Source organism: Pararge aegeria, chromosome 4, assembly GCF_905163445.1.
Source record: "Pararge aegeria chromosome 4, ilParAegt1.1, whole genome shotgun sequence".
Classification (NCBI taxonomy): Eukaryota; Metazoa; Arthropoda; class Insecta; order Lepidoptera; family Nymphalidae; genus Pararge; species Pararge aegeria.
In genome coordinates this window covers 14,218,794-14,239,380 of record NC_053183.1, presented here as the reverse complement: position 1 = coordinate 14,239,380, position 20,587 = coordinate 14,218,794, and the positions used below count along the sequence as shown (strand labels likewise).

At 35.4% G+C, this 20,587-nt stretch overlaps 1 protein-coding gene across 2 annotated transcripts in view; it reads left to right on the top strand.

Moving 5' to 3' along the window:
• LOC120623418 (heparan-sulfate 6-O-sulfotransferase 1) overlaps positions 1 to 20,587 on the top strand; it is a 169,879-nt gene that overhangs the window by 132,590 nt on the left and 16,702 nt on the right. For both annotated transcript variants that reach the window (XM_039889442.1, XM_039889443.1), the window contains exons 4-5: positions 12,986 to 13,111; positions 16,388 to 16,470. In XM_039889442.1, coding sequence (XP_039745376.1) covers positions 12,986 to 13,111; positions 16,388 to 16,470 — 209 coding nt within the window. The remainder of the gene's footprint in view (positions 1 to 12,985; positions 13,112 to 16,387; positions 16,471 to 20,587) is intronic.

Sequence of the window (20,587 nt, the reverse complement as noted above, 5' to 3'; positions counted from 1 at the left end):
ACAATGGCCCAGGACTCCTCCCACAATGAGAAGGTGTTAAGGCCGTAGTCAATAATTGGCCCAGTGCAGATTGGTGGACTCCAAACACTTTTGAGAATATTACCTAGGCTTCATTATATCTTATTACATTGTAAAAGCGTCCCGTCTTGACTCATCTTGCGTTGTCTGGTCTTTCTAAAGCATACTACCATTTTAATATATTCAGCCAAGCAAATTCTTCTCGCATTCCTAACACGGTATTCTCACGAAATACGCAAACCGTCGAATTGATATGTTAATTTCTGTAAAAGAGAATTTCTTTACGTCGTGAAAATTGTGAGACTGTATCCGGTATTCGGAAACACGATTGTATATTTTTTTAATGAAAATTGTTATGCTTATGTCGAGGATTTGAAAACTTCAAAAGCTGTAAAACAACACGGTTTATTGATGCTTTTTCATACAATACTTATGTTAATGTCCGCCGGTGCCAGCTAAATGATGGATATAAAAATAAAATATTTTATATTCTGAACATCCAACTTTGGCGGCGTGCCAAAGCTTTAAAAACAATGTTTTACAAATATGTTTGACGCGTCGTGTTTTTTTGCGGTTACATGAGGCTTGCTGTAAAATGTGTATGTGCAGTTTTACATTTAGGGTGCGGCCAGACTTTCAGACACCATGAATTTTGTATGTGATATTAAATGTGAGCTATTATACACTTTTAATTTGCCAAACACGTAAGACATGTTCATTTAAAAGCTTGAAGGTGTGTTCCGGTTTTCATTTTGAGGCATATCATCCTAAACTATCCAACCAAAAAAAAAATTACTTAATGACGAGTTGTATCGACGCGAGCTGTAAGAATTACTCGATAATAAAATAACTTATATTATCGATTAATTGTTCCCCCCATATCAATGTCAATACTTTGCCCCATTATGATAACTGGAAAACACCTTTTATTTACATTATTTTACATAAAATGTGTTATTATACTTATCGTATTTATATTAGACTTCAGCCTTTGTATTTGTTTTTAAAGAATATTTTATATTGTTAAGAATAATCGGGTGTAGTTTTTAAAAATAACTTTTTCAATTAAGTGTAGGTATCTCTAAAAAGAACTGTTTTGTTTAGGTGCAGTGTTTAAATTATTTTATTAACGAACCATCTGTTCAACGCACGCGAATAAAGGATTATATATCTCGCCTGTCTATTGCTTTATTTCAGGATATACTTTTCGTATTTTTGTCCGAAATGTTTGTTTTGTCTGCCGTTAGCTATACGCGCGTTTACTAAAGCCTTATTTTAATTTAACAGGCATGTGTAATTTGTACCGGGTAACGCGTATGGCGGGGTGCCAGCGGGACCGGGCTAAGCTCCCTGTTCGATGATAAATATTTGCCATGCGGGGTAGAAAATTACTTCGCAATATACCGCCCGTGCCTCCTGAAGCCATAAATCATCGCTATCTTGCTTATTATTACATTGCGTCCAAAAAATTTCCCGCCGCCCAACTTGATCAGCGATACTTAGGCCCGTTTTCACTTACGACTAAAAATCTACATAAGTAACGCCTAATCAAAGAAGATTCCTAGGCATGCACTTTTCACCAGTCAGTAGCGTGCATAGGGGGTATGCACAGGGTATGCAGATTATATAAAATGAAGAAAATCTCCAGTACGAGTTATAAATACTTTAAGGGTAGGCTTTTTATAACTCAAAATAAACGACGGCCGATTGGCGCAGTGGGCAGCGACCCTGCTTTCCAAGCCAAGGCCGTGGCTTAGTACCCATAACACTAGCTACGCTTACTTTGGGGCTAGAGATGTGTGTATTGTCGTAGTATATTTATTATTATATTTATTTAACTCAAAATAAAAGGCATTGTAGCCTGTCTGCATACTCTGTGCATACTCACTTCTATGTACGCCACTGTCACCAGTCGATTTTGACTAGGCAAATCATATAACCTAACTTGTCTATGATGCTTGACACAAGGTTTTGTATTTATCATATTTTCATTTTTCGTATGGATTAAATCCATTATAGTTATTAAAAAAAAACGATTCTTTTTTATCTATCAAGTGTCAGTTTCCGAGTTCCCTGAACATTACGCATCGCCGAATGGGTTTCGTAACTATAGATGGCGCCCAACGTCGCTAGTCATCATCTAATAAATAAATAATAATAAATCTTTATTTGGAACAGTTACAATGGCACTTAAAATACTAGCAAGGGTGGCACTGCAATAGTAAAAACTGTGCTGCATGTACCTCCGCCCACCTCCGAGTTATAGTACAGTAATTATACAAATGTTCCACTAGATTTAGTGTGTGAGTATGTGTGTTTGTGTGTGTGTGTGTGTGTGTGTGTGTGTGTGTGTGTGCGAATGTGTGTGCGTGCGTTTATATTATAGATACTCGTACGTACTACAGGATGGCTAGGGATATCATATATTTGATAGAATGAAATCTTCCGTTTGATCATAGCTCATTTGCAGTAGCCATGTAGTAATTTTCGTTTTAGCTAGGTATTTAGTCATAGGTAGATATTCAATTTTTTATTGATCTTGTTATATATATCTAAGAATTGGTGATACGTTTTTTTTCTTTACGCGTGGTCCAAATCATTAAGCATCCGATTTAAGCGTTTCCTAGATTTAGTGAAAACGGGTATTAGCTAACTAACTCAAACTATATTTGATCTGTAGTAGGTATTTATACAGTAACATAAAATGGTTTGAAAGAGGCCTATGTCCAGCAGTGGACGCACATTTGCGATGATGATGATAAATATGAAACTGAAATAACTGCCTCTTATTCAACTTACCAATTAACGGCTAACCGCGTTAACTAATTTTATATTGGCCACGCAGATACTTGCTCGTGTGTGAACCTGGATTTACCATCCTATCCACAAAGTTGTGCCGCTAAGCGATTTAGCGTTCCGGTATGATCGCGTACAAACGAAATTAGATGTGTACCCATGTAGTGGAAAAGAAATGAAAATAAAACTCTTTCCGTACGTCCCGGAATTTTAATTTTTCATTACCTCCTAAACTACAAGTTACCCCTTAACTGCAATCTCACCTGGTGGTAAGTGATGATGCAGTCAAAGATGGTAGCGGGCTAACCCGCACCGGAACACTAAATCGCTTAGCGGCACGTCTTTGTCGGTATGGTGGTAACTAGCCACGGCCAAAGCCTTCCACCAGACCAGACTAGACCAGAGAAAGTTCAGAAATGGAAATTCCCTAATTTCCCCTGCCGGGAATCAAACCCGGGACCTCCTACTTCAAGTCCCAGCGCTCACCGTTGCGCCAGGGAGGTTGTCAAAACTCACCCATATAAAAAGTGAATAAATTAATATATATCAATATCAATTTAATTGCGGTATCCCAATATATTTTTTCTATAAATAAATAGATAATAAATAAATATACTACGACAATACACACATCGCCATCTAGTCCCAAAGTAGGCGTAGCTTGTGTTATGGGTACTAAGATAACTGATGAATATTTTTTATGAATAGTATACATAAATACTTATTATGTATAGATAAACACCCAGACACTGAAAAACATTCATATTCATCACACAAATATTGTCCAGTTGTGGGAATCGAACCCACGGCCTTGGACTCAGGAAGCAGGGTCGCTGCCCACTGCGCCAATCGGCCGTCAAATCGTTCTATAGATTGCGGTTACGGCCATATTAAATAAAACAACTCCAACTGCATGCACTCTATTGACTATTCCAATATAGGTAATGGACCACTCACAATCAAAATCGCTTTTATTATTTATTGATGGCTATTCCGATTCGGGGGCGATGCAGTTGCGACACTGCAAATGAATCGATTACGCTGGTTAACAACTTTACTCGGAAAACCTTCGATTGATGCATGCCTGAGAGTTCAGCATAACGTTCTCAAAGGCGTGCGTATGCTGCCCATTCGCATTTGACCAGCTTGGTGGACTACGGGCTACGGCCTTAACCCTTCGCATTCTGAAAGAACCCGCGCGCTGTAGTGGGTCGGTAATGAGTTGAGAATGATGATTTAATATCTAATCATTAATTGGTAGAGTAAAATTAAAGTTATAATTAAATTTTTTCGATTGGAAACAAACTTCGCGAGACTGTTTAAATATTTGATGGAAGCTTTAATGAAATGTATCCTATAATTTTTGAGATTAGACAGAGAAACTATGAACTGTCTTTTCCTCATTGTGTGTGTGTGTGTGTTTGATATTTATTCTTAGTAAATAGACGCGATGTGAACAGCGAAATCATGTCATCTGTTTACCGATAAACAAAGGCTGTGTGCTTAATACCTCTTTCTCTGTAGAGATACATGTTGCGAGGATTCTCCTCGGGTTATTTACTTGTCTACTCGAGGATGTGATTATAATTATATGAACCAGTTGCGACGCCGCGGCGGCATATAAAAGTTTTCTTACACACAAAGTACAAGCTGAAGAGATTTATTTTTATTTTTGAACGCACTAATTTCTGGAAGTACCAGTTGGATAAGAGAAATATTTTTTGCAATTGGTAACATAACTCTTGACACAAGCTGTAGGCTATGTCACTTTTTTTAAATTATTACTCCCTAAGGGGGTATTCCCTATGATTCGGGGGTAAATTGGGAATGAGAGTTTGTATGGAAGTCAGTCTTTCTTAAAATATTCCGGTAGTAATTGATATACGGTTGACAACTAGAACAATAAAATAACATTCTTTACTCAACACAAACGTTTTTCGAAATATATATTCGTAACGTAAACTGAGGAAACATCAATTCGATGAAGAAAAAAAATTGCATTTGATATTCCAAATCTTGTGGAACGTGAGTCGACCTGGTGGATCGGGGTATATTATGATTTATGTATATATAGGACTTTGTTGTTCATTATATAGGTATATAATGAACAACAAAATTCTCTATTACCATAATATATTTATTTCAAAGCAAGTTCATGGAAGCACATAAAGTTTCACGCGAGATTAAAATCAAATGTCAGTTTACATTAGAAACTCAGATGAAATACCTTATTAGTTATTACAATCGTAAAAAACTTCACTTCAAGGGGAATAACATAATTTAAATGATAATGACATTTGAATCCGCATCTCGTAATCTCAAATCTCGTTGGAACACAAGGCCATAAACCCGCCCACGTAGTGCCGCCAGGCAGTCTGAAGGCAAACCTCTCGAACAATTCCAATAAGGAAATATGACTGTTGCATATTTATGGGAAACTCATGCAAAATACGCCCGTATATTAAGCCGCCGTCGAAACTAGTGCGTCTAACATTCTTTCTATTTAAAATGGCCGCTTTTAATATATTATATTGTAAATCCGATTTATGGCTGTAGCCTGTCCACGTTCCATTTAAACTATAATACGTCGATAATATTTAAAACGTTATGGCATAAGAGCGTGTGGCTTCAAAGCCTAATCAATATGAGCTTATTTTTAAATGTCTTCTAAATGTTCTTAATTGTTCGTGCATATATAAATGCATTAAAAAGGATTTATTTATTTAATATATTCACATATCATCGAATTCACATAACATTGAATATCATCATTATTATCAATTGAGTGACCTGTGAGGGCAGAAAATGGGATAGTGATGAACAATTTGAAAATAATATAAATAAATAAATCAGGCGTGTTAGAGGTGCGTGCCGGAGATTGAACTCGGTCATCTGAAAAGTGAGGCCGAAGAATTAACCACTAGGCCGTATTATCACCGCTCTTGACATTGTACACTTAGCTTCGAATATGGAATACATAAGATAGATACATAGATAGATAGATAGATACATAGATAGATACATACATAGATAGATGTTTAGACTAATAACATTGGCGATTTAATTCGAATTTTTAAATAAAAAAATATGTTTGTGTTCTTAGTGAAAATTTAGTTGGAACTAGTGATTTTCGTATTGCTGGAAACTTGTGTGACCTGAATAGTAATAGTAAACCTGAATAGTTTTTGTTTGATGAAATATGGGTACAAAATAGGTCTTAATAAAACAACTACTGTGTGCTTAAACGTATTCTGCCATTTAGGCGTGCAGATAATTGAATCACACAGATTTATGACACTAAATTAACTTAAAACTTATTAAATATTTAAATAATTTCATTGTAAATAATAACAGAAACTGTTTTCTCATTCCAATGTAATTAAAATAAATGTCAAGAATTCAATTTAGTGTGAGACTGTGGAGTGTGAAGTCTAGCAGAGTACGTCATGAGCTGAAATAATTGTGATCATATACTCATTTTTCGATATAGTATTCTTGGCAGATTTGCAAATAAAATATATTAGACAGAGTTTACAAAATTAACAGTATGAATAGTGGTCTTTTGTTACATTGATGTTACAGTGTTTTTAAAAATGCTATGCAAATTAGTTAACAAATAGAACAATGACAATACTACTGCATTATAAAATTTTCTCTATCATAAAAGTTTTTATTCTTTTCACCTTTGACCTTTTTACAGTGACATTTTACTGTCAGATTTAATATTTCATTCCGTTTCAGTAGATCTTGGAGATTAAGAGGCATACATAATCTAATGAATTGAATTTGAAGTAAAAAAAAAAACATGATAGTTATGAATTTAAGCATACTTGACTGAACAATACGAATCTTTTTTAATAGGATTTGCATGCATGTATTCAGCATGCAAATCCAATAAAAATTCGCAGATAGCCTTGAATACGATAAAAAATCTAAGGTGTGGGCCAACATATATATTTAGGCTTTATCGAGATATTGTCTGTGCAAAGCTTTGGGGCATTATGGAGAAGCATAACTGTTTAACAGGGTTCTTTATATATGTCATAACTAACACATTCCAGCGATGTTAGCAACGATTAATAATAAAAAATATTAGAATCATTTTAAGACGATTGTCCTACCATGGTTTCCTGATGCTTACACAGACTAATTTCCAGCTAACAGTATTAAACCTAAGTTATTTTTAACTAAACAAATACTGATGGTAAATATTTGGTTGACTGAATGTCAAGTACTTTGAGAATAAAAGTTAGTAGCTCTTTTACTATTTTTCTATCTTTGATCTCATCTTTCGTCAATATGTCAACGTCCATCCGTTGCTATTTGCATTTTCTAATAAAAACAATAACATTGAAATTCCAGACAAAAAGAGCGATTTGATAGATTTATAAATTTACATTTTGATATGTTATCTGATTCACAATAACGTGATGTGAATCTTGTGTTTCGGCAGACGTAGTGGTATTTAAATATATCGAAAATTTAAATACAATCGTTCAAAATGTTCATACTAATATTGTAAACGCGAAAGTTTGTATATGTTTTGCTACCTATGTTTGGTTCGACAGTCACTATAACATATTACTAGTATAAAATATTCAAAAGTTTTTTAACTCATAAGCAACTAAAATTTTTATTCTATTATTTTGCAATAAGGGTGATGGTATCCTGTGGACGAAAATAGGATATTTTTTACCTCCGATAAACAAACGTTTCCCTTGGTATTAAATGGGAAACAAACGCGAAAGTCGCGGGACAGCTAGTTCTCTATACTCTATACATGTAATCTACCTCTAAATAGTATAGGGAGATATGAGGATGAAGTTTGAAGTACTTGTAGGATGCTTATATTAATTGAATTTTTCTAATTTTTTTTTGCAATTCGATTGTAAGAATTCATTGAGCAGATTAACTGGGTCAGTATTTTATGTCGAAAAAAATTGGTTGCCTGTAAAGTCGGTATACGGGCGAAAGTTTTACGTGACAACGACTTTGAGTGGTAAAATAATTTTAATGTGAATATTCATTCGTATAGTAGGAAGAAGGATGAAATAATAGTAACAATTTAAAACATTTATTTATACAAAGAATTATATTTAAAACATTAATTTATACAAATAATCTCGCACTGAATTTCATATTCACAAAATTTTATTTTTACCTTTACACATACATACGTATTTATATACAAATATACATACAATAACTTGCAATACATTTGCGTACAATGAAACAGCGTTTACTACAAAGGGACGCGTGCCTTTCACTTTTTATGTCTGTCTCTCTCGCTCTTAGGCGGGCTAACCATGCCCGAGTGGAAGGGACGCGTGCCTCTCACTCGCTCTCATTGTGATCGCATAACGTGAGCGGAGCGTAACGCAGTTTCTTTAAGTGTCACCCGGCAAACCAATTTATAAGACGTCACGTCAAAAGCCACCGTGTAGATGAGAGAATTAAAAGTTGAATGAAACAATTTTACGTATAATAGATTAACGCAAAAACAAACAATGCATGATGATGTTGAATTTAACGTATAAAGGGCAACCGATAGTTTATAAATAATCGGTTTGTTGGTATCGTTCCGAAGCAATGTGAGACTTGATATCAATGTTTTAATAGTGGTGATAGTTACAGTCAGTATCGATTATCACCAATATTTAACTGCAATAACACGTCCACGGGCACAGGCCGTGGCCGTTAGCGATTATCCGACGCTGTAAAGCGAAATGTTGCCAATCTGTGCCAATTTAGCCGCCATTGTTTAACTTAACTAATGCTATTTATACGAATAATGGCACAGTCCGTTGGTATTTCTAATGGACATATTCCTAACGCAAACAATGTCATCATCTCCAACCACAGTTTGTGGTTGGAGATAGAGATAGAGGACAGAACTCCTCAGCGGACAGCAGCCCCTCCTTTAAGGTTTAGCGATACTGAATACTTGATTTTTTTTTAGATCTACAACTAAATTTAATACCACATCAAAAACAAAATCAAACGCAGACGAAGTCGCGGGCAACAGCTAGTACTAAAATAAAAAAGCCCGCAGTACTTAGACCTTTCCCCCTTTTTATCGAAAAATAAAAACTTAATATCCTCTTTCGATAGCCATGTGGCCGCGGGATAAAAGAGCACGTGTCATTCTACTCAAACAAGCCGCTTCATGCTTCGCTACACTTTGCCACTGAATCGAATATTGTATTGGGCGACCGATGCGGACGTGGTTTGCTAGATCACCCAGATTTATGTTTGCCTGTGAGGTAGTACGAGTATATATAGTAGAGGTAGTTTAAGGCTGCCCGTCCACCGAAGCGGAGCGAGGCAGCGGAGCCGTGAAACGGACTAATGCGGAGCGCAGTTGCGTACTGTGTCTGGTTCACTTAAGAGCAGCGGAGATTTTGTGCAATCCTATTGGTAAATATTTTTGCTAGAAAAAGGAGAATGAAGAATGCCGGATCTAATACTATTTGACGTCGTGATTCCCGTGTATCAAAGTTTAAGTTTAATATTACCGTACTATAATTTTAAAAAAGACATTTGAATAAACGATAACAAAAAAACATTTAAAAAAAAGCGGTCTTTCGTGAAGACCGAGTTTGAGCCCCGAGACGCACCACTGACTAATCGGAGTTATGTGCGTTTTAATTTAAGTAATTTAAATATCACCTCACGATGTTTTCCTTCACCGTTTAAAGCATAAACTTATTGCTTTATGAAAACATTGTAATGAAACCTATAGACCTTTATTTATGGTTTATTTTTTAAAAAAGTAATACAAAAACCAAAGAAAAACATATATTTTGTAGGGAAATAATAATTACAAACTAAAATTATTATATACAATAAATATAAGCCGTCTAACTGATCACTTATGGACATGGTACCCAAAATGCTGGCGCTATTGCCCCTTTGTAAAGCTAGACTTAGCCGTTGGGCTAAATAAGCGCCAGCTCTTGGGTCACCAGACGTAAGGACCAATTTTTGTGACACTATGTTAATAAAATTTTTCGTGTCCGAATACCATGGCCCCAGAGTCTCAAAAGCGCCGCAAAAACGTAGTCATTACAAATAACGGAGTATTTACGGCGCTTAAGCATTTGAGCAGATTCGGCAGCTGCTGCCGCTTTTTGGGACGTACTCGGCAAGTGAGAAGCTGTTAACGTATCAACCTATAGACTGGCGATTGCTACATCAACGGCGTAAAACTCTACCAATCCGCACTGGGCAACGTGGTTAGACTACAGCCTAAACCCTTCTCTTTTGGGGGGAGACCTGTGCCCTGCAGTGGGCCAGTAATGATTTGATGATGATAAAATAAACAATATCCATTTAATTAGGTGTAACAATGTTAAAGTGGGCACGTAGCTCGGAGAACCGATGTACGTTGGGGGCTCAAGCTGTTTGAATGGGTACGCCGCTGCACCGCCTGTCAAGGTGGAAGGATGGCATCAAATATATAAAAATAAAAGACCCTATAAAAGACCTATGTCCACCACTGAAATGTCGATGATGAGTGTAACAAAACCTTATTACTAGTAACCTTTAGTGCATAATCGTCAGGTGTTCTTATACCAAATCTCTGAACCCCAGTACGTAAAAGTAATATTAAATTTGACCTAGAACTCGTTGTTTTGTAATGAAACGTTACGACCTCTAAATCTTATCGACTTTGTTAATGTAAGTGTTGCATGAGCTGCCATATTTGTTTTTAGTTGATTAAATACCAACGACATTAATTGGATTTTGTAAAAACTAGCTGTACCCGCGATTTCTTTTGCGTCGGCTTATAAAATCCCTGTTTTTATAATGTTTTCTAGTGGGTGAGACTTCGTCCGTGGATAGCTGTTATTGACAAACAAAGTAGTTTAGCGTTTCGGTTCGTTGAGGTGTAGAAACCGATTAGGCGTATAAGTTTAATATACCTTACTGCTATGCCCCTAACAGGTTAGCCAGCCACCATCTTAGAGTGCATCGTTTACCACAAGGAGATAATCCAGTTGAGGGTAGTACATGTACAACGGACAGTTCAGACCAACCAAGTACGGAGACAGGCCCAGGAAACGTTTTCTCCCGGTAATGAATATTGCCAAGAAAAACTTTTCTTAAAGATTGGAGCCCTCACTGTGAAAACTTTCTTCGAGATCAGAGAAAATAGAATAATTTTGTTGCTAGATTAGTTAGCATAGTTTTTTTTGAGCTTGTTTCCAACGGCTTCCAACAATTAAAAATTCAAAATACTTTATTAATGTATGCCTATCATATAAGAAGCGTTCATACACAGTCATAACTAAAGCTAAAGAAAGGTTCCAAAGCTGCCCTCGTCTAATATGAGACCACACCTAACTTTTTTGTATTATAACCATCTCAAGGTCAATTAATATTTAGCAATGAACTTAGCGCACTTCATACCGCACTTAATTTTTTATCGTTTAATGTTACATTTAAAACTATAATAGGATTTTTCTATAAGCCTAACTCTATGTGGCAACCCAGATTCAACAGATACCCAGATTACAAACTCAAAAATTGCTCGCGTTCTCAGGGATCGTCTAAAATTAAGATCGCATCTAACACACTTTCAGTCGATGCGGTTCTTTTGTTGACTGCACGGCCACTATAAGTATGTCTCCAATGCATCTTGGTGCCAAACTATCTGCTTCACGCTCCAGTAAGCCGCATCTACGTCGTAGATTTAAACGTTCCTTTTTTGCTGAATAGTTTTTGCACGGCGTATGGTATTCGTGGTTCGTAGAAATGTGGTAACCTTGGTTACTTGTTGGAACTTATTGCCATACCATAAATTTGTTTGTTGGCAGAGGGAAACGCCTTTAGTAGTAAGACAAATACTTTAAAATGTTTTATTATTTTATTTTTATTTAGTAACTATGATGGGTCATAGTTACCAAATAAAAATAAATAAATACTAATATAACAGAATAATTAAAAACTAAACTACATAAAAATAAACTTACATTAAATACTAATATGCAATATACAAAAAGTTACAAATTAAAATTTCTGCGTCCAAGCCCTACGTGGAGTTTAATATACAGCTTGTAAATCGGAGAGTCGTATCGATTTATTAATGCTTTCAGAATGCCGTTACTGCTTACCCACGTTTTATATTAGAAATTAGAAACTAAGGTTTTTGTGGTTAATCATCATTTCTTAAAAATGCTCGTAGTTCAACGGTCACTTACCACTATAATATAATGAGTTTTGTCGATATTTCTATCCAGTTACATGAAACGTGGTCACGCCATCGTAACCAATGGCTGCGGAGGTGAGAAGCGCCAAGTTGGATGTCACGGGCAGAATCTAACTATGTACGAGCTAGATTCTGCCCGTGATATCTTAATTGGTCGTAAGTGTAAGCGGCTGCAAGTCAGTTGCCTCATTAAGTGACAGGGGTTTTAGGCCGTAGTCTAGCTGTAAGGCTGGTCAAGTGCGGATTGGTAGACTTCAAACCCCTTTGAGAACATTATGGAGATCTCTCAGCTATGCAGATTGCATCACGGTGTTTTCCTTCACCGTTAAAACAAGTGATACTGCAATTGCCCGAACCGCACATAACTCCGAAAAGTAACGTGGCTCGAAAAGTAGTTCTCGCCCGCCCGATAGTGTGTTCAAACTAGGTCTACTAGGCAAGGATCGCTTATTTGAAAACGTCTCGTCTTGTAACACTTATATCGTTTGTGTGTTTTCAAGAATTGTAATCCTTACTAATAATATAATTAATGTGGAAGTGTTATATTAATTTTGTCTTTTCTTCACGCTATCCTTACCAATATATATATATATATATTAATAATGTGAAAGTGTTTTTATTTGTTTGTCTTTTCTTACGACGCCATAACGAAGTAAGCAATCAATTGATTTTTGGCATAGAGTTACTTTAAAATACGGAGAGTAACATAGGCTATTTCTTATCCCAGATAACCAAACGGTTCCCATGGAATTTATCAATAAACGCGTACAAAGAACGCGGGTAACAGTTTGTAGCAGACTAAACACATATACGGCGCGGACACTGTAGTTTTATAAACATGCGTTATAATGTTACTTTCATTCTTCAAATTGAATCTTTGATTATCGGAAGGATTACTTTTAAGTTCGTTGTTTGATAGCAGTAGAGCTGGTTCACTAAAGTCTTTGCTTTTGTCCGTAGGTGTGGGCTTCACGCAGATTTCACGGAGTTGACAGCGTGCGTGGGCGGCGAATTGGATCGGCACGAGGGCTCCGCGGTGCATCGGCGATACTTTTACATCACACTGCTCAGAGAACCTGTTGCCAGGTAAATTGCAGTTGTATTTATGAATCGGCGCACAATTCATTGATAAATTTGAATACTTTAAGCGAGCATGTAACGTAATCCAACTGTACGCGGCTCGGTTTTGTCGTGCAGCCTTGTTAATGTAACAAATGAACAATCAGACATACTCTTGCATTTATATTAATACCTACTACTATGGCTACAAGACGTGACCTTAGCCGTAGATGGAAGGATATCCAAATTAGTGTTGCCCAAATGCAAGAACAAGACGAGACTTAGCCAGTCTTGGTCTTGGTCTTGCGCCAATACACCTGGTCTTGGTCTTGGTCTTGGTCTTGCGCTCCCAGTCTTGGTCTTGGTCTTGGTCTTGCAGCAAGAGTCTTGCAAGTCTTGCAATTACCTATTAGTCTATTACTATTTATTAAAGTTTACTTTAAATCTTAGAAAAACGTATTAGAATTGGAACATTGTGAGCTTGATTTAACATAGCCATAGTAAAGATCAAGCAGATTAATAAATAACTGAAGATTTGATAAGAAATTCGAAAAATCAACTGACCTATATGTCGTTTTCCATGGAAGTAACTGTTTCTTAATAAACATTTATGATTTATAAGCTTACATTTGCTAAAACATTTAAAAAAACAAATTAATTACAATAACTTGACTGTATTTTAAAGAACAATACTTATCTGTCTAGAAAGAGATTGAACCCTCAACTTATAAGAAATTTAATAAAAGAGTTTTACGATTTATCATTTATTTGAATAAAAAATAAAATACAACACAAATCAACAGCTTTATCATTAGGTTATGATACTTTATATCAATTCTTTTGACCAAGAATTAATACAAAGTAACCATCTGGCTGACTCATCACTTAACCTATTTCTATGTTTTCTAATTACTAATGATGCTTTAGAAAATAACCTCTCAGCAGGTACTGAAGTTGCAGGTATTGAGAGAAAATCACGGGCCATTTTCGATAAAATCGGATACTCTGTCTCATGCGTCCTCCACCAATCTAAAATCACCAATCTGAAACTTATTTATTCTTTGGAACACCTGTAGGTACTCTTAAAATTCGAAATTATTTTGCATGAATAGTGTCAAATGTTATGATTTCGGCGCGGCGGCAACGATTGTTTTAGATTTCAAAAGAAGCCGCCGGCGCGTGTATCATAACCATGTACTTCCGAAAAGCGGCAAATTTCTTTGAGAAGTAAGTACAAAACCTTTGATGCCGCATTATCAAAGTGCCGATGGTTAAAACATAACTATGCATGCACTCAGTTTGATTTTAATAGATATTTTTTTATTCGCTATGTTTATGGTATTAGTCGTAATGCGCATAGGTCCAGTTTTTCATATTCTTTGATATAGTTTTTTGCGTCTCATAGAATTCCTAAGCGTACCTACCTACCTATACACCGAACTGTTACACCTAACTACTCCGTGAAATAGCGCTAAGTCCTAGACTCTTGCGTCTTGCAGGCTATGTCTTGTTCTTGCTCAAGTCTTGCACGGTCAGTCTTGGTCTTGGTCTTGCTAAAAATACGCGGTCTTGTTCTTGGTCTTGGTCTTGCAAAAACGCAAGAACAAGACCAAGACTGCAAGACCAAGACTGAATTTGGGCAACACTAATCCAAATGAAGATCTTTTCTTTTATTCCATTCCTTTATTATACTCTTTAGCACTCGACTGGAATCTCACCTGGTGGTAAGAGATGAAGTAGTTTTAGATAGAGTGCTAACCTGTTCGGTATATGGCAGCTATTAGTCCCATACCCCTAATCCATAGTAGTATACATATCAACTACTATGTATGCTAGTATAGCTTTGGCTAAATCCAAAGGTATGTGTGATTGTTTTTTTTTTTTACCTAAACAAGGTTCCACTGCTAAACCGATCCTGCCAAAATGCACAGAGAACCTGTTGCCAGCGTAACTATTCACGAATCAGGGTAGTTTATTGATACTTAAAGCGAGCATCACAAAAGTTCTCACTGTCATTCTGTTAAAGAATTTTCAGTAGTTACTAGGCCGGTGTTAGGAATAAGGCGGTCCTAACCCCGTGCCTCGGAGAGCATGTTAAGCTATCAGGCCCGGTTATTATTACTAACTTGTGATAATATTCTAACATAGATATTGTTGTTAAAGCCCACGAACTCGCATTGCAGCAGCATGAGCGTGTCCCCTAAGAGATAGGGGCCTACGTCCAGGAGTGGGATTTTAATAGGATGTAGCCGATGATAAAAGTAATGCTACCATTACATTTGTATTGATCTGTAGATAAATGCATAAACTTTCGTGAAATCCGTAATTCTATATCAAATAGGAATGCACCGTGGAAACTTTTAAACATAGCACTATTTTAATCGCCTTTGAAACGATCACTAATTGTGTTATCTATTCGCATTTCTCGATCGAAGTATGTTGATCTAATAGATTGAAGGCTAATACTCTTATCTACTTATACATTTCTATGTATTCGATTTGTTTTGAGCAATTGCTTACTTGCTATGCATTGGATAGTAGCAGGCGTTACTTTGCGGAATTTCATGATATATTATGAAAACTAAGTTAAACATTAAAGCACTAACAAACAATTATTCATTGCAAAAGTAGCGAAATGTGCGTAGAGGGTACATATGTCTGTTTGGTGTGGAATATAAAGATTGAAGAAATTATAAATTAGAGATTCTTCTGCTTTTCGCGGAGTATAGAAATTAAACTTTATTTTCATAATACTTGCGATGCGATGAAATTTGTACAACTTCTATATGGCTACCACTTACTCGCGATTTCGGTCGCGTTGAACTTTAGTTTATGTTCTTATACTTATACTCTTTGCCAAATAGGTTAATTATTACGAGCAGTCCGACAAGATAGTGTGAGTTAATTTTGGGCTTTTTAATATGGACCTAGTTAAATAACATATCAGATAATATGAAAAGGACACCAGAATTCAATCATTTTTTTTTTTTTTTTTTAACCTAATAAACTTTCTTACTCCACCAATTATTATCAATTGAAATTTCCAATCACAATCGTAGTGTTTTTCATATATTAATTGATTTTGTTTGCCATTTGGCAGAACAAATACTGCATTTAGAGGTCATGATATTTTAGAGTTACTGTGATATTGCATGCGGAATTTAACTGTACATTATGAATATAACAACCATTGTTAACCGAAATTGACAGACGTTATAGACATTGAATTGAATTAATTTAATTGGGTTTTGCTTAGTATGTTTGTGGCGTGTTTCTGGCTTTAAATACGCATAATTGTTACAGATACTTGTCAGAGTATAGGCACGTGAAGCGCGGCGCCACGTGGAAGGGCTCGAGACACTGGTGTCAAGGACGCACTGCTACAGGTAAGGACAATGTAAAGCTGAGCGCGCAATGCCTTATTAATTTTGTTCACACTTCCGAAGGGGCAATGTTCAGGACAAATTATATAAGGTTTAAATACAATTCTCACAAGAAACATTAACATAAAGAAGTGGTAAAATTTTATCTAGTTAGTGTTATACAAAACTAGCTTAAAATATTAATAACAGCTTTTAGTGGTAAAATAAAATAAAAGGTGGCGCGTTTACAAAAAATTTAAACAACTTTTTTAGCTTTTTTTTAAATTTTTTAAAAGATTTCTCGCAAATAATCTCTAAAGATAGATGTCTGTGTAAAATCTGTTATGGTTATGGCAGTTTAGTTAAACTTATATCCCTAATCAGTTATATGCAGCGTCGTACCGAAACGCTAAATAGCATGGCAGCACGTCTTTGTCACAACTGGAAAATGTTTCTGTGATGAACCTAAATGTTTTTCAGTGTCTGGGTGTTTATCTCTATTTTATAAGTATTTATGTATTATATTCACAAAATTATTCATCAGTCATCTCAGTACCCATAACACAAGCTACGCTTAGTTTGGGGCTAGATGGCGATGTGTGTATTGTCGTAGTATATTTATTATATTATTATTTAGTCCTATATAAGCCCGTTCATGACCTTTATTGCTTTGTTTATATAAATCAATAATTAACCTACATTACTGTTAAGTTTCATCAAAATCTCTTCAGTAGTTTTTGCGAGAAAGATTAAAAAACATACATACTTACGCATATATAAAGTAGAAAAGTTGGATTGATAATTTGTGTACGCAAAGCTTTACCTTCGTACACCGCATTTATAATTCACAGAGGAAATGCTGTATGTCCGTATTAAACGTTTCATGCACGCTATGTTACTGTGCAACCTAATCGTAAGCTGCCATGTCATGTTAAAATGATTGAGGGAAACAAGTAAATACAGCTATAGTCCATTTTTTCTTACCACTTTTACTTTCGTACAATGTAATTGTACATTTTTATGTAAGTACGTAAAGCATGACATGTTACTGATACTATAGATATATCGTAAAATGACAGTTCCGCATGTGTATCAAACGAAGTTTTTATACATTTGCGATACAATGCCAACAGAAAGGAATGCTAACATTATAAGTGCCTATATGTGTATGTTTGTTCACAAGGTACACAATATGTTGCTTGCATCCTGTTAGTGGATTTATTAATTTATTTGTACACCACACTATGTTCAGAAAAACAAAAAAAAAACAAACGCTTCTTGAATGTAGTAGGATACAAAAAACGGCCTTATAGCTAAGTAACGATCTCTGCCAGGAAACTTTAGGATTAGGAAAACTAAAAAGAAAAACCAAAAGGTGGGCTATACATACTACTACATAAACCAGACTAAACAAGTACAACAATACTATTGATTAATATATAAAAAATAAATAAACTAATATATACTTTAGCATACCATAAATACTTAAATATGTGTTAGAGTAGATAAATAGAAAATAGTCGTCTTTATTTAACGAGATAATGAGCCTTAGCAGCATTTATAAATATGCCCAGTGACTTCGACTGTCTTAACATGGCACTCTCTTAAAAATGTTCCAATCCCATTTCACCTCCTTAAGAAAATAATGTTTTTTTTTTTATATCGTTCAAGTAATAATTTGAGTTATGTAAGAGTGAGTTATTTCGATACCATCGACACATATACTCGTAATTATGATATAGGATTCATTATGGGTACGTTGAGACCTGTAGGTGAAGCTGCGGGAACTGCTACTCCATGTTTTTTTCGGTTGATCCGTAAAAACGGCCCAAAATGTCTGTTATATGGGAGCCCCCTTTTATATTTATTTTATTGTGTTTTTTAGTATTTGTGGTTATAGCGGTAATACGTCAATAAAAATATAGGTAATAATGTATAAAAAATACGTCATGTCTGAAAATTACGACTGTCTAACTATCACAGTGTATGAGATACAGACGGACGGTAGGACAGCGGAGTCTTAGTGATATCCTAAATATAGGGTCCCGTGGGGTACCACGGGACCTTTGGGTTCCTATGACCCTATTTAGGCATGGAACCCTAATAAAGTATTTGAGCTTGTCACCATTTAGCATTTTTGTGTTCGTTCCATATATAAATTACGCATTGAAAATAAATGTCAAAAATATATTTCACAGGTTAATTTTAATATGTAAATGCAATTGATTTATATTGTAAAGGAAGTGATCGTTGGAAAATATTTTACTGAGCAATTTATGAGCGTGAATAACTTTTTATTTTCCGCCGGTTTTTTATGATATCTGAAGAGAATGTCAATTAAAACAATATTATTATAGACATTTAAATACAAAATGCGGATCTGTTTATACTTCTTTACTTCTTAACTATCCATACTTGTTTGTTTGTTTGTCCTTACTTTAAGACCTAACTAAGCAACCAATCGACTTTTTTGGCATAGAGTTTGTAAAAAGGACGGAAAGTAACATAGTGATACAATTGGAGGTATATTTGCATCGCTTGAGCCTCATTCAAGACTTGAAGTATTGAAAATGCTTCCGCATTTATATCAAAATACCTACCCGGCAACAATGGCAACAATGTCGGGAACAATGGCTGTGAATAAAATAAAATTTTAATCATGTTTTGAAATCTACTTATTAATTAAATATATTATTCGTTAAAATGCTTAAAGTTTTAGTACAATATACGGCACATATCAAGTTATAGTCAATAAACGTTTATTTATTTACCCATTTTACGAAATTACTGAAACAATTATAGGCTACATTTAATTTTAGGAAAAACAACGGTTCCCACTGGATTTGTGGTGTTTGTTTGTGAAACCGCAAACCTACCATATAAACGCGGACGAAGACCGCGGGCAACTATTTCTTAGTCTAGTTTGATGAATACAGAGATTTCAGCCTGAAATAATAATAGTATCTGTGAAGTAACTCGACCAAGTGGTGTGTATTCCGCGTTCGCTGAGTAAATAATTCGTAACACGGTAATACTATAAACTCCAAAAATATTGGTCTTCGGATCTATAGATATAAAATTAGTAAATTATTCAACAATATTTCCTTTTCGACCTTGACGACGGTGATCTCTCTGGCGCAGCGGTGAGCGCTGTAGTTTTAAGCTGTAGGTTTCGGGTTCGATTCCTGGCAGGGTCAATTTGGGAATTTATAATTTCTGTATTTTTTCTACCTACCGACAAAGACGTGCCACTAAGCGATTTAGCGTTCCGATACGATGTCGCGTTGAAACCGATTAGCGGTATAGTTTATCCATCAGGTGAGACTGCAGTCAAGGCCAATGCCACTACAAGTCAGCACTTGTAGATGAAATGAAAAAAGAAAAGAGAGAAAATAAAGTGTAAACCAGATGTAATTTATTGATTGCCTGTTTCAGTTTTGCTTGTGAAAAAGTAATAACATCACAAGTAGCCTATTAGCAGTCAATAATACAGCGATGTGGATCGTTATAATAAATTACCGCCAAATTTGATGTTTTCGTTTGGAATAACCACTTAATGGTATACAGACATATAAGAGAGGGATTTTTGTTACGGACCAAGAAAAGACCCTCAACACTTACCATTTTTTTTAACGTCTCAACATTCTTACATACGTTACCAATAGTAAAGTCGTTTTCGAACTGAAACCATGTAGCGTCAAAGTAAAATGGAACTTATAGTTCTGGTTTTAATGCTTAAGTTCGTCTACAACAGTAGAAACAGAGCTGTTGGTGGAATGTTTGTCATATAAAATTCTGTTTTTCGAAATTTGTGAATCAAAAATGAGTAACATAAGGTCTATTTTGAATTGGCGTTATAGTGCTTCGATACTCCAAATCGATTCTACGATTGCGAGTTTTCAAATATAAATAAATATAAAATATAAGTGTAATAAACAATTTATCTCACACACGCGTACATACCCTATGTATAGGTTAGGTTAGTATACTAAATACCTTTATACTTCCTAGATTACTTTTAATTGGCGGGTGATGAGACGCGGTAGGTCGTTTAATAGAGAATGAAAATTGTATGAGAAAAATTTACTTACGAAAAGTTCTACTCGTACGATGTCGCCGGGAACCGCTAGTATTTATATTT